The following is a 20,508-nucleotide window of genomic DNA, read 5'->3' on the forward strand; positions in this document are numbered from 1 at the left end:
ACTGTGTGGACCACAGCAAACTATGGCAAGTCCTTAAAGAAATGGGAGTGCCTGATCATTTTATCTACCTCTTCAGAAACCTATATGTGGGACAGGAAACAACAGTTAGAATTGGATATGGAAACACTGATTGGTTCAAAATTGGGAAAGAAGTATGACAAAGCTGTATATTGTCCCCTTGCTTATTTAACTTATATGCAGAATACATCATGCGAAAGGCAGGACTGGAGGAATCCCAAACCGGAATTAAGATAGCCGTAAGAAATATCAACAATCTCCGATATGCAGATGATACCACTCTGATGGCAGAAAGCGAGGAGGAATTAAGGAACCTTGTAATGAGGGTGAAAGAGTGTGCAAAAAACGGTCTGAAGCTCAACATAAAAAAAAAAAAAACTAAGATCATGGCCACTGGTCCCATCACCTCCTGGCAAATAGAAGGGAAAGATATGGAGGCAGTGACAGATTTCACTTTCTTGGGCTCCATGATCACTGCAGATGGAGAGCAGCCCCGAAATTAAAAGACGCCTGCTTCTTGGGAGGAAAGTGATGACAAACCTCAATAGCATCTTAGAAAGCAGAGACATCACCTTGCCAACAAAAGTCCGAATAGTCAAAGCTATGGTTTGCCCTGAAGTGATGTACGGAAGTGAGAGCTGGACCATAAAGAAAGGTGACCGCCAAAGAATTGATGCTTTTGAATTGTGGTGTTGGAGGAGGCTCTTGAGAATCCCCTGGACTGCAAGGAGAACAAACCTATTCATTCTAAAGGAAATCAAGCCTGAGTGCTCACTGGAAGGGCAGATCCTGAAGCTGAGGCTCCAATACTTTGGCCATTTCATGAGAAGAGAAGACTCCCTGGAAAAGACGCTGATGTTGGGAAAGTGTGAAGGCAGGAGGAGAAGAGGACGACAGAGGATGAGATGGTTGGACAGTGTCATCGAAGCGACCAACATGAATTAAACCCAACTCCAGGAGGCAGTGGAAGACAGGAGGGCCTGGCGTGCTCTGGTGCATGGTGTCATGAAGAGTCGGACACGACTAAATGAAACAACAAAATCCCCTTGACTGATGTACTTCATGTGAGGCGCGTACATATGAACCAGAATACTGAGCTTCCTGTATGACATCCTTCATGGATGTTTTCAACCCAAAAATATATTATTCTTTATACAAAGTATCTTGAACCAAAATGTGATATTTTCCTGTTAGTAAGATGTATGCAGTCAAAGCTCAGAAATCTTCCATTCTGAAATACCAGGAAGGAATAGGAAAGGCATTCATCAAGATTCTATGTACATAGTCATGCAGCCCATATAGCTTAGTTATATCATGTTGTATCATACACTGTTGTGACTACACAATAGTTCTGGCATAATAATCTTAAGCATATTCTTGTCACAACTCTTCTCCAAAGCAGAAACAGGATTTCAATCTAGAGTTTTCTCTTTTATTGTTTTTGCTTTTCATGAAAGAAAAGCTACTGACAGAAGCACAAAATTTGAAAAGCAGCAGCAAACAAATGTTATCTTCCCAGATATAAGCAGAGAACTGAGTTACTCTGCCTAGAGCTGGAACTTCAGCTACGGATCAACAACTCTCATTCCCTGCAACTCCAGCTTCCTTGTTTTTCTTTCAGCTCTGAATTATATCAGAATGGAAACATATGTAGTTTGAAATGTTTCCTGGTTCCTACTCCACATAGATTAACAGAGCCCAAGTTTTCCCATATTTCCATCATGAATTAACAAAGTAAATCCAATTAAAACAAAACGTAGTACTATTAAGTACTATGTTACATGAATCTAATGAGCTTCCAAAATAGTACATAATGATACCATAAAGGTAAAGGTAAAGGTTCCCCTTGACATTTAGTCCAGTCATGTTCAACTCTAGGGGGCAGTGCTCATCCCCGTTTCCAAGCCATAGAGCCAGCGTTTTGTCCGAAGACAATCTTCTGTGGTCACATGGCCAGTGCGACTTAGACACAGAACGCTGTTACCTTCCCACCGAGGTGGTCCCTATTTATCTACTTACATTTGCATGCTTTCGAACTTCTAGGTTGGCGGGAGCTGGGACAAGCAACAGGCGCTCACTCCGTCGCGTGGATTGGATCTTACGACTGCTGGTCTTCTGACCCTGCAGCACAGGCTTCTGTGGTTTAGCCCGCAGCGCCACCACGTCCCTCGAATGATACCATACCATTTCATTAATCTTTCACTCTGATTAACTCACCTTGGTGTTGAAATGGGGCTATTTAAATAAATGCAGTCTTGATTTTTTAAAATCAATGTCAATTACACCACATCTCATGCACTACTTTGGAGCAAAATCCACTCAAATCAGAAGTCAAATAGAATTGGAAATGTTTGGGTAAAGGCTCTTGGCTTTACAAAATGGATAGTTTTGCTCCACAACACCACACTCTATGAAAAATGTACCTCCACAGAACTGGGCAGAAGAATTACAGAACTGGGGTATGAAACTGGGTTTAGGACATAAATCCCTGAGCCCTATAATCCATTAAATGAAGAAATGGGATATATAACCAAGTTCTTCCAAATGTTTTCAAGTTCTTAGTATGTAGAAAACAGCTGCAGTACTTTTCACTGAGGTATCAATTAGCTTTATATAAGAGAATAGAATGAATAATTCATACATATGAAAATAAATTACCTACTGAATCAATAGGGCCAAATGATATTCCACCATTTTACATCAGAAAAATGACAATTTCTCTGCTCTTCTCAGTAGTTTAAGCATAAATAGAGGTACAATTTTGGTACACCTTGTTCAGACTCTGCATTTAAACAGTGCAAAATAACCTAGTACTTATGACACCTGAGGTTCAGGAGGTCTCCAACTGAGTGTGATCCAAAAGGGAGCATGGCTGCACAGCTAGCCATTATTTCGGTGAGGCTTGCTCAGATCTCCCATGAAGGTTCCACTAAAACAAATGGACTGTGCTATAAAATTCGATGCAGTGGGGCTAGGCAATCTGGTGGTCACCAGATGCTTTGGATTCCCTTCATCCCTGACTGCTGGTCTTGCTAACTGTAGATGATGGAGGTTGTATGCAAAAGTGTTTGGAAGACCATGGGTTGCCTATACCTGAAGCAGTCTCTGAGAACATACCTTTGCCAATGTCCTGTGTCATCTCCCCCTTCCCCCAAACTTAACTAGGCATTAGATACTGGCAAAATCCCCAGTGCTTTTTATACCACATCCATTGCAGAACTGTAGCCAGATTTAAAAGAAAATAAATATTAAGTATCAAGCACAAAGGGCAGATTATAAAATGGAATCTATTCCCTTACAGTAGCTCTTTTATCAAGGCACAGCTTGGTATTTAGGTAGACTCAGATTCCTCAACCCACTCCAACAGTTTGAAATCCATGTAACTTCTGTGGGGTTTGAGGTCTCCATCCTCTGGAGAAGTCAGCAGTTCAAGTTAAAAACATGGAAAATCTATACATGTGGTTATGTCAATTTGCAGTGCAGACAAACAGGATGCTTCAATACATATTGAAACCATGTAGCTTTTGTCCTGTTAAGTCTTCCATATAAACAAATATATATTAAAAATCTACGGAGTATCCATTTTGGCAAAAAAAAAATCTGATGGAAAAATAATACTTTTCAGTTTAGCAATCCTCCATTGAAGCTGCTGCCATTGCCGACTTCACGCTGTCTCGTGTTGAAGTTAGTTCGCTAATCACCCATTCCAAGGCTTCTCGACCCTGTTAAGGAAGGCACAAGAGCTAAGTCGATATAAAAGATACAGTATTAAAGTTCTAAATCTTTCCTCTGTCAGAGACCAGAAAAGTTTCAAGTGAAATGCTTTGTTGTCTTTTGCATTATGAATAGGTCTGTTTAATAATTTTGTACCAGTAAGATTCTACTATAGTACTAGTTCACTCTTCCCTCCCACACGGACAATCCTGAAACTTGAAAATAATCTGCACACATAACATATTTAACTAGTGATTCTTGCTCAGGAAAGTTAGAAGACTATAAGCAAGTTTCACTGCAGAGTACAGCTATTTGGGAATATAGATTAACAAGGGATGAGTGCATTTTTATGACTACCGGAGACAGATATGGATAACTGCTTATATCCACAGCGGACTGCATCATTTGTTTCACTGCCCAAAACATGTGCTTGTATAAATGAAAGCTTTTCCTTACACTATATTTCTAATCTAACTAATATGTGGCTCCTTCTAAAACTACATTAATATAGTAACAGGGAACACATGAGATACAACACTATACCTTCTCTCACCCAAAGCTAAAAACCTGAGTCTTTCTGAGAAGTACAGTAGAGATTATAACCCTGTCTGCAACCGCTCCTCTTCCTTGTTCCCTGCTACTGAGGGTTGTTTAGCTGCAACTCTCAATAGCAGCTGGGGAAAAAAACATTTCTGCCAGGAACACCATATTGTTGCAAGCTCTCTGCTGTAATGCAGAGTATTTGAAGGTGGCTTGGCCTTGAATGGGCAATGTACAATAATTATCTTTTCAAAACAGCTGTTCTTCAATTGTTGATAACCACTGATCCAGCAGCCTGCCATGTCTGGACTCACTTTATGGGCCATGATGACTACAGAACTGTCTCAAGGAGCACTTACATTTTCAACTCTACGACCACATCACAGCTCCCAAGTACAACATCCCCCCTATTTGATATTTTTAATTCTTTACTTTGTCAAAGGATTTGCTCAAACTCATTTTTTTTCACTAGTCCAACTGAAGGTATGTTACTGAACCTACAACTATTTTTCCTTTCTTCTGAAACATTAAATAACCTATCCTGCCATTGATGCAGTCCTCTCTTTTTCAAGCGATATATTAATGGCTGGCTGCTTTAAAACTGTTGTGTCTAAACATGAACACTGGGTCAGCTTAACCAAATGGAGTTTACTATAGTTTAAAGATGTAACTATGTAATAAGCCTTAGCTTACCAAGGAAAGCACTATCCTGCTTCCTAGACTGCCTTAACAGTACCACAATTCTATGCATATGCACTCAGAAATAAGCTACAAATCAGGGTGGACAACTACCACAGGGCTGGAGACCAAACTACTCATATTTCTGTAGTCCACATTCTTCCCACAATGACTGTAGTTCAGCAGTGTGATAACACAAAGCACTGCAGGACTGCAAATTTTGATTTAAACTGCTATATAATTCCAAGAGGCTTCCAACAGTCCCAAGTCCCCTCTAAAACCAGAAAAAAAATTTATCATCTATAACACACTCACAAAATTTGGAAGAGGCAAGGGTTTCAAGAACAGCCAGGGAGGGATGCAGAGATGCAGGTTGCCCCCCCCCCTCTGCCCTGGTCAATTCAAGTAAACACTGGCCTGTATGCAAAGGATAATAAATTTCTCCAATTCAGAAAGCCACTTATGAAATGCTTATTTGTCCCTCTGAAACTTTCATCCAAAGATCCACCCCAGTTAAGACCTTTCTTTGAAATTTGACCTTAGAAACTGAATATACAAAACAAGCATATACAAAAAACTTTATATCAAATATGATCAGTTCTTTGACTGCTCTTGTGCAAAATAAAAAATGCTCAATTAAGACAATATTTCCTGCCTTGTATTACGTTGTTACTGATTTAACTATGCATGATTAAGTTCAGGATGTTGGTTTTAAGTACTGCAAAACACGTAACTAAAGACAACTGTGTTAAAATGACAGAAGAATGACAGAAATGTGTTACATTTTAATTCTTTCAAGTCATACGCTTAGCATTAGATCATTTCTGTGCCATTTGCATCTGTTTTTACTGAACTATGAAAATGTTGCCCTGCGATAGCCTGGTTTCACAATGAAGGAAGGGTGCACTGAAGGAACAGATAAAAAACCTCCCAACCTTAACGCTTATCTACATTACAACTTTTTATTGGACTTAAAATGAATCATTTAACTGCCACAGATTTCTACAAAGAATTCTAGTAACTGTGTAAGAGTACTACCTCTGCTCAACCTACAGCATTCAATGTTTTGTGCAGAGAACCCTTCATATATATGCACCTTGAGATAGACAGACAACTATGAAGACATTCTATTTATGGTAGATATACTTTTTTTCATTTTTATAGTTTTGAAAAACCTATTTAGATTAATTTTTTCCCTGTTTTTGGTCTTTAGCCCAAATCAGCCACCTTCAATCCCATTCCTCAAGCAGATGATATTTTGAGCAGCAGGAACTGTGCAGTTTGGATTTACAGTCCAAGTAAAAAAATAGAGATTAAAAAGGATTTGAAAACACAGCAACACAGCAATTGAGAAAATATCACAGGATTGTTGTGGAAAGAGAGTGGGGACTGGGGACTCTTATATTTTCTGAGTGCCAGATGCTTGAGATCATTGGTCTGCTGTACATTTAAAATATAATTTTTAACAATTTGAAGAATTAATTCAAATCTGACAACCATGACAAATCTCCATACTTGGGATGTGCATAGCATTCTAAAAATGAAATGACTATTTTATTTGTATAGATTCCAACCTAATACCAGTAAGCATGTCCTAGTAACAGCTTCCTAAATACATTTCTGTGTATTCTTTGGTCTTTCCATCAATCCTATTCCTTAATTTCATGCAGTAACTGAATATCGCTTGACTATGTCCTACTGTAAATGATCCTAGTATGCAGAGAACTAGCGAAAACAATCTGACAGAGGACTGGTTTAAACAGTATGTGATAGAACCTTATAATAGCATATTAGTATATGATGTTAAGCAAACATATTACAATCAAACATGCACCTGTAGTACAGTCTCATATACAGCAGTACTATATTGAGCATTACAGGATGCAAGTTAGAAGTTGGTAATAATTTTAGTGATTATGACTTTAAAAACTACTGAGTGCATAAAGTTTAAAGACAGAGATGTTTCACAGGTTAAATGGTACAGCTGGAAGCATACAATGCACATTTATCTATTTCTGTAATATATACACACACTCCAAGGTTGAGAGTATTTAAGAATAACACTAAGACACACTGATAAAAGATCAGATACTGCAAATGAAAAGAGGGGTTTAAGCTCAGGACAGGTAGCCAAACTAGTGTATTCCAAATTTGAATGGTAGGAAAATTCTTCTATTGGCAAGCTCAAGGAACTTTAAAGAGGTGATCCTTACGTTTCTTGTAAAAACAGCAGTTTATTGGATATTCAAGATGCTTCTGAAGAACAAAAATACCCCAAATTACAGCAATACTGATCAATATGAACTTGGACAAGGGTCTGATTCATATATAAGAACCCATCCATGGTTTGCTGTTGCTAACACAAAATACACCAAGGCCCACATACATTTTCTTCTCCTCTCCACCTAAAATCAAGGGAAGGACATTAAGAAACGTTCACTTCAGATGGGCAACAAGCTGCAATTTGCTACATTGTAGTAAAACAAACTACAGTATTTTTAAATCAGTGTTTCCCAACTGGGGTTGAGACTACCAGTGTTTTCTGGTGGGTTGCAGGCTGCCTTACATGTGATGTACGTAGCCCTTGTTAAATAATTTCTTCCTTGACCTAAAAACAAACTAAAGTCTGTTACTGTATTTTGATCCAATCATACTCTGGTTTCACTTCAGAGCGTATAAATCAGTATGTTTCACATGTTTATTCCTACTTAAAATTTAAAACACCAACAAAGCAAAAGGCAACAAAGACAAAATAAACAGAGGAGGTACTGGTAGCAGGGCTGCTACCTAAACATAGCAAAGTCTTCTATTGAGTTTGGAAAGACAAGATATATCACGTCATGTCATTACAGACAATGCCAGTTGCATCAGGAGTCAGCTTTTCAGTAATAGACATTGGCCTCCTGCATGCTCCAGCCTAGATTACATTAGGCATCCTTCAGTCTCGAGAGACTATGGTAACGTGCTCTGTATGGAGGCCTTGAAACAGCGTCTAGAGTGGCTGAGAAGTATCCCAAGTGCAAATAATATGCTTGTGTTTTTTTAAATACTAAAGGAGAACATGTGAGGTCAAATAGCGGCTGGACTGCATAGGCCATAACCAATCTCAAGATTTTGTTCTGCAAAGCAATGCAGGCCAGAGATCAAACTACCTCAATGAGCAGAAACTTCACCTATTACCAAAAGCTCTCCTTCGTAAAGCAGCTGGCAGAAAGAGCTACTAAGAAAAGGGGCAGGCCATTCAGCTCCCAAGTGGTAGTGCTGAGGGATTGTGGCCGTTCATGGAGGATCTCCTATATATATTCTAACAGCATCTCATTCATTCAAAAGGAAAAACAAGAAAAAGAAGTGGGGATGATGAATGGGCCACATTTAGTTTAAGAACTTCTTGACCAAAGTGAAAATATTTAGATAGCATAGATGACCTAACTCCAGCATTAAAGAATAAAGATGCTGGTCCTCTTTATGCAATGTGTGTATATATATATAAAGCATGCATGATTTTTGAGTAACATCACAACATGCAGATTTGCTAGAAGCTGAAATGCTATACCAAGGTAACAAATGCTGGTATTACCACTAGTTAGTACAAAATGCAGCTGTAGAGAGAGGCTGCTAGCTTAGAACACTTTCAGAATGTTGAATTGTCCACTCAATAGCATCCCACCCCTGGAGTAACACAGAAAAGATGTACAACTTACAGCACAAGGTTATTCCATCATCAATCCTGCAATCTCAAGAGCCCCCAGAAAAATTAAACATTTTTAACTGTCTGCATAAACATGACAAACAATTATACTCAGGAAAGATTTTACTGTGCATCATAGCAAGATTTTGATAGCACATAAACATGCAAGGCTGACACAGACAGGCTAGGCTCAGATTATAATAGGTACTTCTGTTATTTCAACCCTGATTTGAGACCCTCTCAACACCAAGTAAAATCCTATACAGTGACTTCTGAAGACACACAAATATGTACAAGCACAGGATTTCTCAACAGCAGTATGAACAGCAATACTGATTCATATGCTTAGGAATACACTGTCTGAAACACACACCCAGCTGTAGTTTTTATGGACCTGATTGGCTTCTAATTTACAGGCTAAGACTGATCAGTTTACGGGATACAGTTGCCGATAACAGATACACAGCTTATGGTAATATTCGTACCATACAACAGGACATGCTCCTACAGCTATCAGTCTACAAGAAATGTCTACTGGATCGTTTCCCTAACAGTTTAGCTTACTAAGTTAAATCTAGGCAGACACATTTCATTCTTGTGACTCTTGTCTTCTATCATTCTCTAACACATGGAATGTTTGCAGAGATAGGCACTTACTGTGGCTCAATCCCACAGGTGCTGCGCAGGCACCCCAGATTCTGCGCCCCGCCTGCTTCTGATGGGGCACCTGCAAGAAGAAGCAGGGCATGGAATATGGGGCACCCACAAAACTTATGTGGGCCCAATCTGCCGAACCACACCAAACCGGGCTAAGTGCCCATCTCTAAATGCTTGTAATATAACTTGTTTTGTGATTGTACATGCAAGCCTAGACTTTATATTAAAAATTCAAGGAATGATCAGTTCAAGCTTTGGGCAGCAGCACTTTGTCTTTCCCCTGGCAGTCTGCTGGGCTGAGAGGAAGATAAGCAGTGTGAAGAAGACATGGCACCAAGAACAAAAAATGATGGGGGCACATCCATATTTGCCTCCAGCATCACTTGATTAGTTTTGGATGGAAATAACAGAAAGGATTTTCCTATGCCTGTCATGGGCGCTAACAAGCCACAGTATACATTTGGCTATTTTATGTAGAAAGTGGATTAAATGCAATTCAAAGTACAGTATTACGCATGGGGCAACAAGAACATGTGCACATGGCAAATTAGAATACACATTTTGTTCTGGCTTCTGCAGATCTAGATGCTGAACTAGGCAAGAAGGTAATTTGCTGCTCATATTGAAAACCCCTAAGGCTCAAGATACCCACAAGGGAAGCCAATAACCATCCCCGATATGTTATTCTGCTTTCTTTGCTGGAATAGATATTGTACCTCTAATGAGACAGCAATCTCCTTTTTATCATCTATCTCTATCACACCTGTTCCCCCTATTTACTGCAAGCTTCCATCTAATTGTGTAAGTAGTCGATACAACTTATTTCCCTGCCTTCTTTATGACAAAATTCCATTACAAGGTGCTCTCTCTCATCAATACACATGCACCACCTCTTGTATCAATGCGGTTGTGAAACCTAACGAAATTTAAATGCCAGAGAATATACAGGGAACTCCACAAAGCTTTTCCATAAATGCAAGGAAAATATTTAATTCTCTAGCGTACACCTTAATTTTAGTAGAACTACTGCTCCTTTATTGTTCATTTTGTTGCCTTCCTCAACCTGTTTGTGTGTTGGACACCACCTCCTATCATTCCCAATCTCCCTGGCCAATAGCCATGTGGGCTGGAGGGCTGTGGAAGCTGGAGTCAAAAACATGTAAAAATTGTCAGGTTGGGGAAGACTGTTCTATAGTGCTGCATTTAAATATCACAATTTGATTTCCAGTGACATTCAAATAACAGAACATCTTGAGTTCTGCCTCTCTGAAAAGCAAGTAAGTTAACCATATGGGCATAATGCAATCCCCCTCAGGACTGAAAACCATATTTAGTTTTAGGTCTTTAACAAACCACCTCACCAGTCCAGTACAAGGGTATCATATACCTACCTTTCTGGCATTAGAGGATATTGTGCTTGCCATTAAACTTTCCAAATAACTACTGAGACTAACACCTTTTACTGTAATAATTGCTTCTTGAGTTAGCAGGGTTCTGGAAATAAAAGAGAAAAAAATCAGCACAGATCTCTCATTTTCATATATTTGATTGAAAAAAAAGAACACTCCTACTTACTTTTCAGGGTTGTCAGGGTGGGGCGTATAAACCAATCGTTCATCCACTGATACAAGATTCGTAAGTGTTATCTTTAAAAGGGGAGGAGACATATTAGTTTCTCCTATTGCCACTTTCATTTTGTAACTTTCTATGACTCAAATACCACAGCTAATATTAAAAAAAAATTAAAAAAAGAGATTCTGTAACTTCCTTAAACAAAGGGAAATTTCCCTTTAAACAACTCTGAACCAGCAAGTACCCTCTCCGTGTGTTGTCCTACACCATGGCCACTGGCCCTACTGATGGGGTATAATGGTTGTATTCCAATGCACACCAGAGTGCATGAGGCTGCCTTTAAAAAGCTGCTTTTAAAGAAGAAAGTTGCAATTCTGAATACATTTACTGGGGAATAAGGCTGCCAATCCAAACATACTTTTTGGGATTAAGGGCCTCTGATAATATCTATGTTAAGCCGTTGGAGGCAGTCATCAGGAGTTAGGGAGTAAGGTTTCATCAGTATGCTGATGACACACAACTCTATCTCTTCGTTACCACCTCTACAGTGGATGCCATCCGGATGCTGGAGCATTGCCTAGTTGTAGTACTGGAATGGACCAGGACTAACAGGCTCAAACTGAACCCAGACAAAACAAAGATTTTGCTCCTAGGGGGAGGATCTCCGATAGGTGTGGGGGGATAGTCTCTAGGCTGGGCAGTACTCCCCTCCAGTTTAGGGACCAAATGCGTAATTTGGGTGTTCTTCTGGACCCAGCTCTTTCTTGGGAGTCCCAAATTGCAGCAAAATCCAGATCAGCCTTTAAACAGCTTAGGCTACTTGCCCAACTTTGACCCTATCTAGATGAGGACTCCCTCAGGACATTGGTGCAGGCCCTGGTCATCTCCCACATCAACTACTGTTATGCACTCTACATGGAGCTTCCTTTGAACCTGATCCAGAGACTTCAGTGGGTCCAGAATGTGGCAGCCAGACTGGTGGTTGGTGCAAGTAAATCTGTCCACATCACTCCAATTCTGGCTCAGCTCCACTGGTTTCTCATGGTGTCCCGGATCAGGTTCAAGGTTTTGACACTCATGCAAAGCCCTCCATGGTTTGGGCCTATGTTACTTGTCGGATCATCTCTCCTTAATGTCATCTGTCTGACGCACATGTTCATCCCAGTCGAGGCTCCTCCAGGTGGCCACCCCGAGGGAGGCCCATAAATCCTCTACAAGAGGCAGGGCCTTCTTTGCAGTTGCTCCAACTTTATGGAACCAACTTCCAGAGTAGCTCTGCCTAGGCACCTCCCTGTAGACACTTAGGAAGCAATTAAAGACACTGCTTTTCAAGGAGGCTTTTCACACCAACCCCAGGTAACCACCTTCCCCCTCTTTTTTTCTCTCTACCCTCCTCTTCTTCCCTCCCCTCTTTACCTCCATCCACTCTGAGATTAGTTGGTGCCATCTGGGGTCTTTTTAGGGCTATTTTTACTGGTTTTAATATTTCTATTTTCGTTTTCGTTTTCTATTTGACAAGTTGTAACCCACCCAGAGTAGTACTGTGATGATAATGGGAGCAGGATACATATTGAATGAATGAAAGAATGAATAAACAAATAAACATTGCTATGTCATAAGCAAGGGCAGTTGCAAACACAGTGGTTGAAATCCTGTTTAGTGAATTAAGACTTGCTGAAATTCTTCCTCCATAAATTCCACTGATTCAAATGGGCCTACTCTAGTGCAACTTACTACAACAGCCCCCCCCCCCCCAATTTGCAGGTAATCCATTCCAGGACCAATTGTGGATACCTAAAACTGCAGATATGATAGTACCCATTAAAGAGAATGTGTGAGACCAAGAGGAGGGGGAAGGGCAAGAGGAGGAGATAAGTGAACACGCGTACTGCAGGCTGGGTTGCAGCAGTGGCGACCATGGATAAATTAAAACTGCAAATATTAAGTTAATGGATATGGGGGCTACTGTACACTAATGAGTAAGATTTCTGCCTGTTGATTAGTCTGTATATCACAATGAGCCATAGGTCTACAAGTCAGCTGCTCCCACCACAGCAAGAATATCAGAATGAACTACGGACAAGCCAGATAAATAAACCTTCCACTAAGCACCATGGATTCTCTTTCTGTTGCCAGGGAAGGAACAAGCCAGAGGACTGGCTCCTGCCAGGTTTGTCACATAAAATAGAGCAAGAAGCAAGGTCCATGGAGCCTTCTGCTCTAAGGAGAAACGACAAGGCATCAGAAGCCAGACCACCAGCTCCTTCTTGTTAGGTTACAGCTCTAGTGGAATGCTGCCTTACTGGGACATCATACATGTCATAAAAACAAGTAGTAACTTCTGTCTTTTCAGCAAATGCAATACATTGGAATTCACTACTTACATTTGTAGAACTCAGTATCATTTTTTTCCCCACTGGGTCAACCACAGAATGTTCCTTAATGTATGTAACAGTTCTACTTGTTCCCAGAATCTTAAAAAACAAAAAAGAGGGACAAATGCTAACACATGAATTAGAAATAACAAGATCAAAAAGTTTGTGATAAATCCAATTTCACAAATCCTATTGTGGTAACTTTATTCAGAACAAAAGGTCTCTATGTATGTTGCCAATTTTTAAGGAAATTTAGCCATGACATTTATTGCTGTACTCAATACATCCAATATATCCAATGCAGTACTTATATGTACACAAATAGAGAGGATTTATACATTAGTTTAGAATGGTTTTAATTTCCTATAAAGATTCTGCTCATCTTCTGTACAGTTGCCCTTTTTCAATGTATAGCTTACCGCTTTCACAATACTTGGTAGACCCCATTCAGTGCTAAGCAGTCGGTGACTGTGCAACCTCCCTTGATTATCAAGTCTTCGGTCCAGGACATCAACTCCAACTACTGATGGGTTCATAGGATTGGGGTATTTTCTCATAGCAGCTTTTATTACAGTATCCCATGGATGTCTAAGGAAAACAGAACATAACATTTTGTAAATAGGAGTACAGTATGCTTCTAACTGAAACTATTTGTTTTACATAAGACCAAATATACTTCCCAAAATACAACTATAATAAAATACCACACAAGACCTTCCCCATCCCTTTCTTTTATCCTATGGCCAAAATCCTGTTGCTTAGCACAGTAAATCACACTAGAATTGGCCAACAAAATCAATGAGGATATAGTGAGCTGCCTTCTCCATAAGCTCCACTGATTCAAATGGGCCTACTTAAACTGCAACTTATGCTAAAGTAAGTCACAGTCAGAGTAGGGCTTATGAAGAAAGGAACTCACCAAACCCCCACTGATTCAGTTGCTTTTTGTTGTTTAGTCATTAAGTCGTATCCGACTCTTCGTGACCCCATGGACCAAAGCACGCCAGGCCTTCCTGTCTTCCAATGCCCCCTGGAGTTGGGTCAAATTCATGTTGGGAGCTTTGGTGACACTGTCCAACCATCTTGTCCTCTATTGTCCCCTTCTCCTCTTTCCTTCACCCTTTCCCAACATCAAGGTCTTTTCCAGGGAGTCTTCTCTTCTCATGAGATGGCCAAAGTATTGGAGCCTCAGCTTCAGGATCTGTCCTTCCAGTGAGCACTCAGGGTTGATTTCCTTCAGAATGGATAGGTTTGTTCTCCTTGCAGTCCAGGGGACTCTCAAGAGCCTCCTCCAGCACCACAATTCAAAAGCAGCAATTCTTCGCCAATCAGCCTTCGCCGGTCCAGCTCTCACTTGTCTCTGCTTTTTAAGATGCTGTCTAGGTTTGTCATCACGATTCAGTTGCTACTCTAGCACAATTTAGTACATTAAGCAACAGGTTTTTGCCTAAATTTCTTACATTAACTTAAGTAAATTGGCAGAAGGGTGGTAATAATGGTGAATGTGTAAATATTAGTCAAACCCCAAAAGACCTCTAGTAAAGAAAAATGGTGTACCACCATATTCTATCAGATTTTCCAGCTGCACATATACATGCACCAGGAAACTATATTGTGCTACAGGATAGCTGTTTGCATAACCTCCACTGCCCACACCTATAATAAAATTCCCATGCACCTTGATATGTGCGCATAAATCCATGTGTTAGAAAGAAAAAGAAAATTGTTCTATCCTAAGCAATCACAACAAAGCAAAGCCTGTTGGCTTCTTATCTCACAAGGAGTTTAAATTTAGGCTTCCCTCAAACCACTATGTATGAACAAGCACTATCTGATATGGAAAAAGTACATAAAAATGAATAAGTATGGTAACCACCAAGGGCCAGATGCTACTCATTTTTTCTGTGAGTACAATGGCCCTGTATGCTGCAGTTATTCTTTCTTCTACCAATAGCACACAAGGTATTCACTACCTGCTTGTGCACATGGAAGCACCACTGCTGCCAAAAGGATAATCTCTGGCTTTGAAACTGTAACCCAGAGATTACAAATATTCTGCATTTGCAATTAGGATTCTGCCCTGTGTGGCAGATCAGGGTTGCATATCAGACTTAATGATTCTGAATATTTTAGATAGAAGCTGAACACATTCCACGCAAGCCATATAATATGTTATGAAGCTATCATTTGATTATGGTTTAGAATAGGTTCTCTTCTATTGATCAACCAAATTCCCATATTCTTCATTTTAAACAGGCTTGCAAGAAACTCAAGTAACAATATTACAGCATTAGGTTAGTAGCATTTAGAAAAACTCCATGCTGTTATGGAACTAGTGCAAGTATTACCCAGTTGTAAAAACCAATATGTGATTTTTCTCAGCATCATCTTCCTAGCCAGTAATGGACCACTGTACCTAGAAGAAAATCTGTCATATCACAAGTTTAATGCTTTATTTAACTTGTTCTTTATCAGATTTTCCTGAGGTGAATAAAACTGTTTCAATCCTCTTAAACAATTTAAAGCAGAAGTTACAGCTTTCAGCCACTTCCAATTTAGGAACAACATCATTGAGCTGTAAGCAGCTTTTAGCATTGGCACTGTTCTATTCCTAGCCACTGTTTTGCATACATTTTGCCAGGAACTGCCTCAGTTTTTCATGTATTTAAGCTTAAATCATGTTTCCTATAGCCTTAAGGCCTCCTATTCCTAGGCAGCTACCATCTTTCATCTACAGGCTGATCACACAGTCTTATTTTCCTGTAAGCACTATGGCCGGAATATCTCCAGAAACACATATTGTATGTACACAGAACGAATGTGCATAATCCAGTCTGTTTAAAAGCAGAAACTTAAGTGCTTAAATAGCACTTAGCCAAGTGATCTGAGCAATGTGACAGGTAGCTATGGATATAAACCCATAGCACACACCACCAACTTACAAGTAACTGAAAATAGTTACCATGCATCACACATAGAAGATTTTGACTATGAAAATTAGAGCTTTTTATTAAAAGGCAATGAAGCACTGAATATGTTTGAAGGAAATACTGCACACATTTTTAGTCACTGTGTACCACATGACTCCTCCTACCAGCCCTGCTACAATTGGTGCACACTTAAATGAAGCAACCTATTTGTGTGTTCCCTGTGCTGCCCAATGGCTGGATAACAGACCCAAAACAGCTGAAAAATTAAATGGAGGGACCTAATCTGAGGTAAGAGTAAGCCCACAATGCTCTTACTTCTGAAGTACACTCAGAAGGTCAAATATGAAGCTGACAGTGTTGTACAGCTGTTACACAACCATAAATTACCAAAGCCAAAACTCCACACAACTGGTAGCTCTAACAGAGTCTAGTTCAATGCTGCCCAAACCATGAGAGATGTGCTGTTCTTACATTGTACCTAGAAGAAAATCTGTCATATCACAAGTTATGTTAAGGGCAATTGAGAGGCTCCTGTAGAATTACGTACATATCCCAGTCTTCACTTTGGATAAACTCCAAAGTCCTACTCAAACATTCTTACATGCAATAAAGGGAGTTCAACCTTTTCCACAGACAAATATACAGTAAAACATACAGCAACTGCTCTGATGCAGATATGCAAAACACACATTGTGTACATCATAGCTTTTTTCACACCCATTAAATTATCACAATCACTAAGCTGCAGAACACAAGAAAAATCCTGCTGATGAAGGCATAATATACAGTTACACCAGTGTAAATGTGCCCAGTGTTAAACATGGCAGTAAGGAATTGCATAATTCAAGTCAACTGTGCAATCAGTCACATGTCCCCAGTATGGCCGACTGCACAATGTGCCAGCAGAACTGCTTTGTGGATAGCACTTCCACCTCAGCACTATCATAGCTACTATGAGCATAACGTCAAGGTACCTCTGCATAGTTATGCAACAAGGTTTTGCTCAGTGAAAGCTAAACTTTGATTAAATGGGGATAACAATGCCTTAAACCTTCTAGACCTTGATTTATCTATAATACAAGTGGCCTTTAGGAAAAAAAAACATTTAGCACATGAGTAGAAAGCAGTTCTTGCAATTAGATGTGATTTCATAGTTAATCAGAAGGGAAATCCCATCTGTATCAATGGGATACTAAGAACTGAACTCTTAGTAACAAAACCATTCTAAGTGGCTTAATTCTCTGCTGCTAAGGCTGAAAATGCTTAGTTTTTAAGGGAATTTGAACCTCAGTGTTAGCAAGGGGATGCCATCCCCTTTTCTGCTACAAAAAAACAGGAATTATCTAGGCAGCAGCGGGCTTCATGCATCCCCATGGGAATTCAAAAGCAAATGTAATAATGTAATTTTACAAAATTATGGCTCAAAAATCCCCAAGGGGGGTAAAGGGGGGCACTTTGCCATGTTCTGAGAGGCTCTGAGCTCCCTACATCTCTCAATGTTAAAAAATCTTTTAAAATTTTCACCACTAAAAAGGTACAGAGGAGATGTTTATTTTAAAAAACACTAACATATGAAAATTATGTGGCAGTTGTGGAAGCAGATGCTTCCATGGGCCAGGGAGGGGGCATGTGCATTTTAGACTTCCAAATATTGCCCAATTCTGCCCTGGAGAATTTTTGCTATAAAGGAGGGATGGAAAAGTGCAATCTGAGAGAACACATGCAGCTCCCTAATGACTCCAATGCACCCACAATCCTACCCACACCCTAAAATGTTTATTTATTTTAATTGGCGCAGAAGGAAGTGGGCAATTTTGCCACGTTTTGAGCTTCTCAAGTACCCCAGGACACCTCCACATACCATTAAATTGCCACTAGAAGCAAAGGGGTTGGGTTGTGACGCTCCCAAGGATCAAACTATGTATTGTGGCCAGACTTCTAGAATCTGCCCACACCGAATCTAAGTGCCAATACAGAGCTTCAGTATCAGGATCAAAACCCACATCCTAGTGGTCTGAAAGGAAATTCAGGGATCCTGGCAACCTTCTATTTACGTAGTCAGTCAAAATTTGTGGACTGCAGCATCTCTAAATATGCAATACCAACAGTCAGAAGCCTGAAAATAAAGAATTAACATCTCAAGGATGCCTCATCTGAAGAATAAGATAACAGCTCTGACCTTTGAAATGTACATTCACCAATAAAAGTTTGTCAGCTAGTTGTCAATGATATTTTCATGGTCACCCCAGCATCCAAAGCTTATAGCGCTAAAGTTTACCAGGTGATTACCTTGGAAAAGGAAGTTGTGCCCTTTGCTCTAGATATCTGTAACTTTTGCTTGAAATAAGGAGCACATTAGGGCAGTTCACTCGGTGGAAAAATCTGTTTAAAAAAAGATATTTCAAATGTTCACCACTAACAAAGAATAAAATGATGATGAAATGGATGTTTGGTAACTATCACATGAAAAGTTGTGTAAGCTCAGCCCAAATTCCTATCCAGCCTGGCATGCTACAGTGCCAAATTAGTTGCCTATGGTGAGTAAATCTGCAGGACGTAAGCACACGATCCCCTACCAAACATGCTCCCAGCAATTAGTACTGAAAGGCATAGAGACTACTGAAAGGAATACATAGTCACCATAGCTAGTAGCTATTGACAGCTCCATAATCCACAAATTGGCTCATTCTCCATTTAAAGTAAACCAAATTGATAATCATCACATCTTGTCATTCAAAACTGAGAGGAAAACACCATACTTTCTGATGTTCAGACGCAGGACTTTTCCAACATACTGAGACAGATTTGCCAGATTTTACTCAGAAGGGCTGAACTCAAAGATAAGATTTTTCGTAAGAGAACCTCCACTTCCTCTTACCGCTCAAATAAAGCATGGCGAAACATGAGGTTGCTTCTTCTTGTTCTGAAGGCTTTCACCTGCCAGAAGCCCATTCCCAAAGACGGAATGAAATGCAAGGAGTGAGGGGGAGCGGATAACAGTTCCCAGGATCCCAGTGGAGGTGACCTTTCCCTCTCTCGCTGCCACCGGAGAACCCATTCAAGAACCGTCCGGCCTTGAGACAGCAAGAAGGCTCGCTTTCCAAAAGCTTTATTTCTGATCTGCCTGTTTCGTTCTACTATTTAGGTACTTTACTGCGGTTGCTTCACCATTTCTATCTGAAGCATCATGAGAGGGGGGGCGCTTGAAAAACAAGACAAAAGATTTACCTCATGATCAATCAAAAAACGATTGCCAAGCGGGCGAGCGCAAACTCTCACGCATAACCCACGCGACAGTGTACAGCTTTTAAACCGCTCGAAGCCCCACTCGAGCCTGAGAGCTGCGGTCAGCGAGGCTAGAGCCCTTCCATGCAAGTCGGGGTCGGCGGAGAAAGGAACTTGGCGGAAAGAGGCTGAGCGCGGTAGGAAGCGAAGCCATGACAGGAATCCACAAGAGCGCAAACTAGGGGGAAAGGGAACAACAGACGGCGGTGGCAGACAATTACATTGTTCTTTCTAAACACCGACGAACAAAAACCCAGGCAAGGAAGTAAAGCCCTCCAAGAAACGCGTCCATTACCCAAACTCGTGTTCTGAGCTCCAGATCTTCATCTCGAGAGGAGCCGGCGGCAGCAGCAAAAATGGCGACCCAAAGGAGGCAGCCGGCTTCACGGCCCAGAAAGGAGATTGTTACGTCAAGGACGACGCTTGTCCTTATCTGGGCGGGACGTCTATTTGCGTCATTCCGTCGCTGCTCCGGCTGCTGAAAAGGGACAAAATACCTCAATTCCGTTTCTCCTCACCCTTTCAAACCACAGTGGGTATGAAGGACAAAGGCGTACGGACGCATGCGCAAAAGAGACGTTAACGCTGTTTACCCTTGGACCCGAGGTGCCCGCTCAACCTCCCGGAAATGCGTGCTTACGTCTTCTTCACGCCCCTATTTCACGGCATGTGACTTATTACTCATGTATCGGCATTTGCAGCCGTGGTGATACCGGCTGTCACTAATATATTAACTGGGAGTGGCGGCCTTTTAAAACTCGAACGGCGAGTTGCTTTGAATAGGAAACCATACAATGCGTTTGCATCTTGGCGCTTTTTCCCCTTAGATCACGGTGCAGCTGTATATCTGTTTTCGTGTCACAAGATTTTGCTGCTAATGTAATTCTTGATTTCCTTTTCGGAGTCAAATAAAATCCATGTGCATATTATACAAAAGAAAGAAGGGAGCCTCCAGTAATCAGGTGTACTTTGTTTTAAAGGAGGAATCCTCATTACCTTCTAGTTTGATGATGGCCGTTAGAACGTCACGAGTACTCCACATACGGTTTAT

General features: G+C 40.5%; 1 protein-coding gene across 7 annotated transcripts; it reads right to left on the reverse strand.

Moving 5' to 3' along the window:
• Positions 1 to 1,436: 1,436 nt before the first annotated feature.
• On the reverse strand, positions 1,437 to 20,044 carry PRELID3A (PRELI domain containing 3A). 7 transcript variants are annotated; one of them, XM_020793507.3, is made up of 8 exons: positions 19,753 to 19,921; positions 18,462 to 18,554; positions 13,662 to 13,830; positions 13,252 to 13,341; positions 10,871 to 10,941; positions 10,687 to 10,789; positions 9,296 to 9,365; positions 2,604 to 3,740 (listed from the first exon to the last, which is right to left on the reverse strand). In XM_020793507.3, exons 1-8 carry the CDS (start codon positions 19,782 to 19,784, stop codon positions 3,712 to 3,714), a joined length of 657 nt encoding a protein of 218 aa, XP_020649166.1. In that variant the 5' UTR covers positions 19,785 to 19,921; the 3' UTR covers positions 2,604 to 3,711. The 7 variants fall into 7 exon arrangements, 6 of the variants coding, with proteins under 6 accessions (XP_020649167.1, XP_020649171.1, XP_020649166.1 ...); XR_013544159.1 differs by having other exon boundaries at positions 3,286 to 3,740; positions 8,652 to 9,365; positions 19,753 to 19,923; XM_020793508.3 differs by lacking the exon at positions 9,296 to 9,365 and having other exon boundaries at positions 1,437 to 3,740; positions 19,753 to 19,914.
• Positions 20,045 to 20,508: the final 464 nt, after the last annotated feature.

The sequence above is a fragment of the Pogona vitticeps genome, chromosome 4 (genome assembly GCF_051106095.1).
Source record: "Pogona vitticeps strain Pit_001003342236 chromosome 4, PviZW2.1, whole genome shotgun sequence".
Classification (NCBI taxonomy): Eukaryota; Metazoa; Chordata; class Lepidosauria; order Squamata; family Agamidae; genus Pogona; species Pogona vitticeps.

Excerpts from the sequence above, each read along its gene's own strand:
- PRELID3A (XM_020793507.3), bottom strand. The coding sequence starts at position 19,784 with ATGAAGATCTGGAGCTCAGAACACGAGTTTGG. Across the intron at positions 18,555-19,752 it reads AGCTCAGAACACGAGTTTGG|ATTTTTCCACCGAGTGAACT; the intron begins GTAATGGACGCG and ends TTTTTTAAACAG. Across the intron at positions 3,741-9,295 it reads ACCTGTGGGATTGAGCCACA|GGTCGAGAAGCCTTGGAATG; the intron begins GTAAGTGCCTAT and ends CTTCCTTAACAG.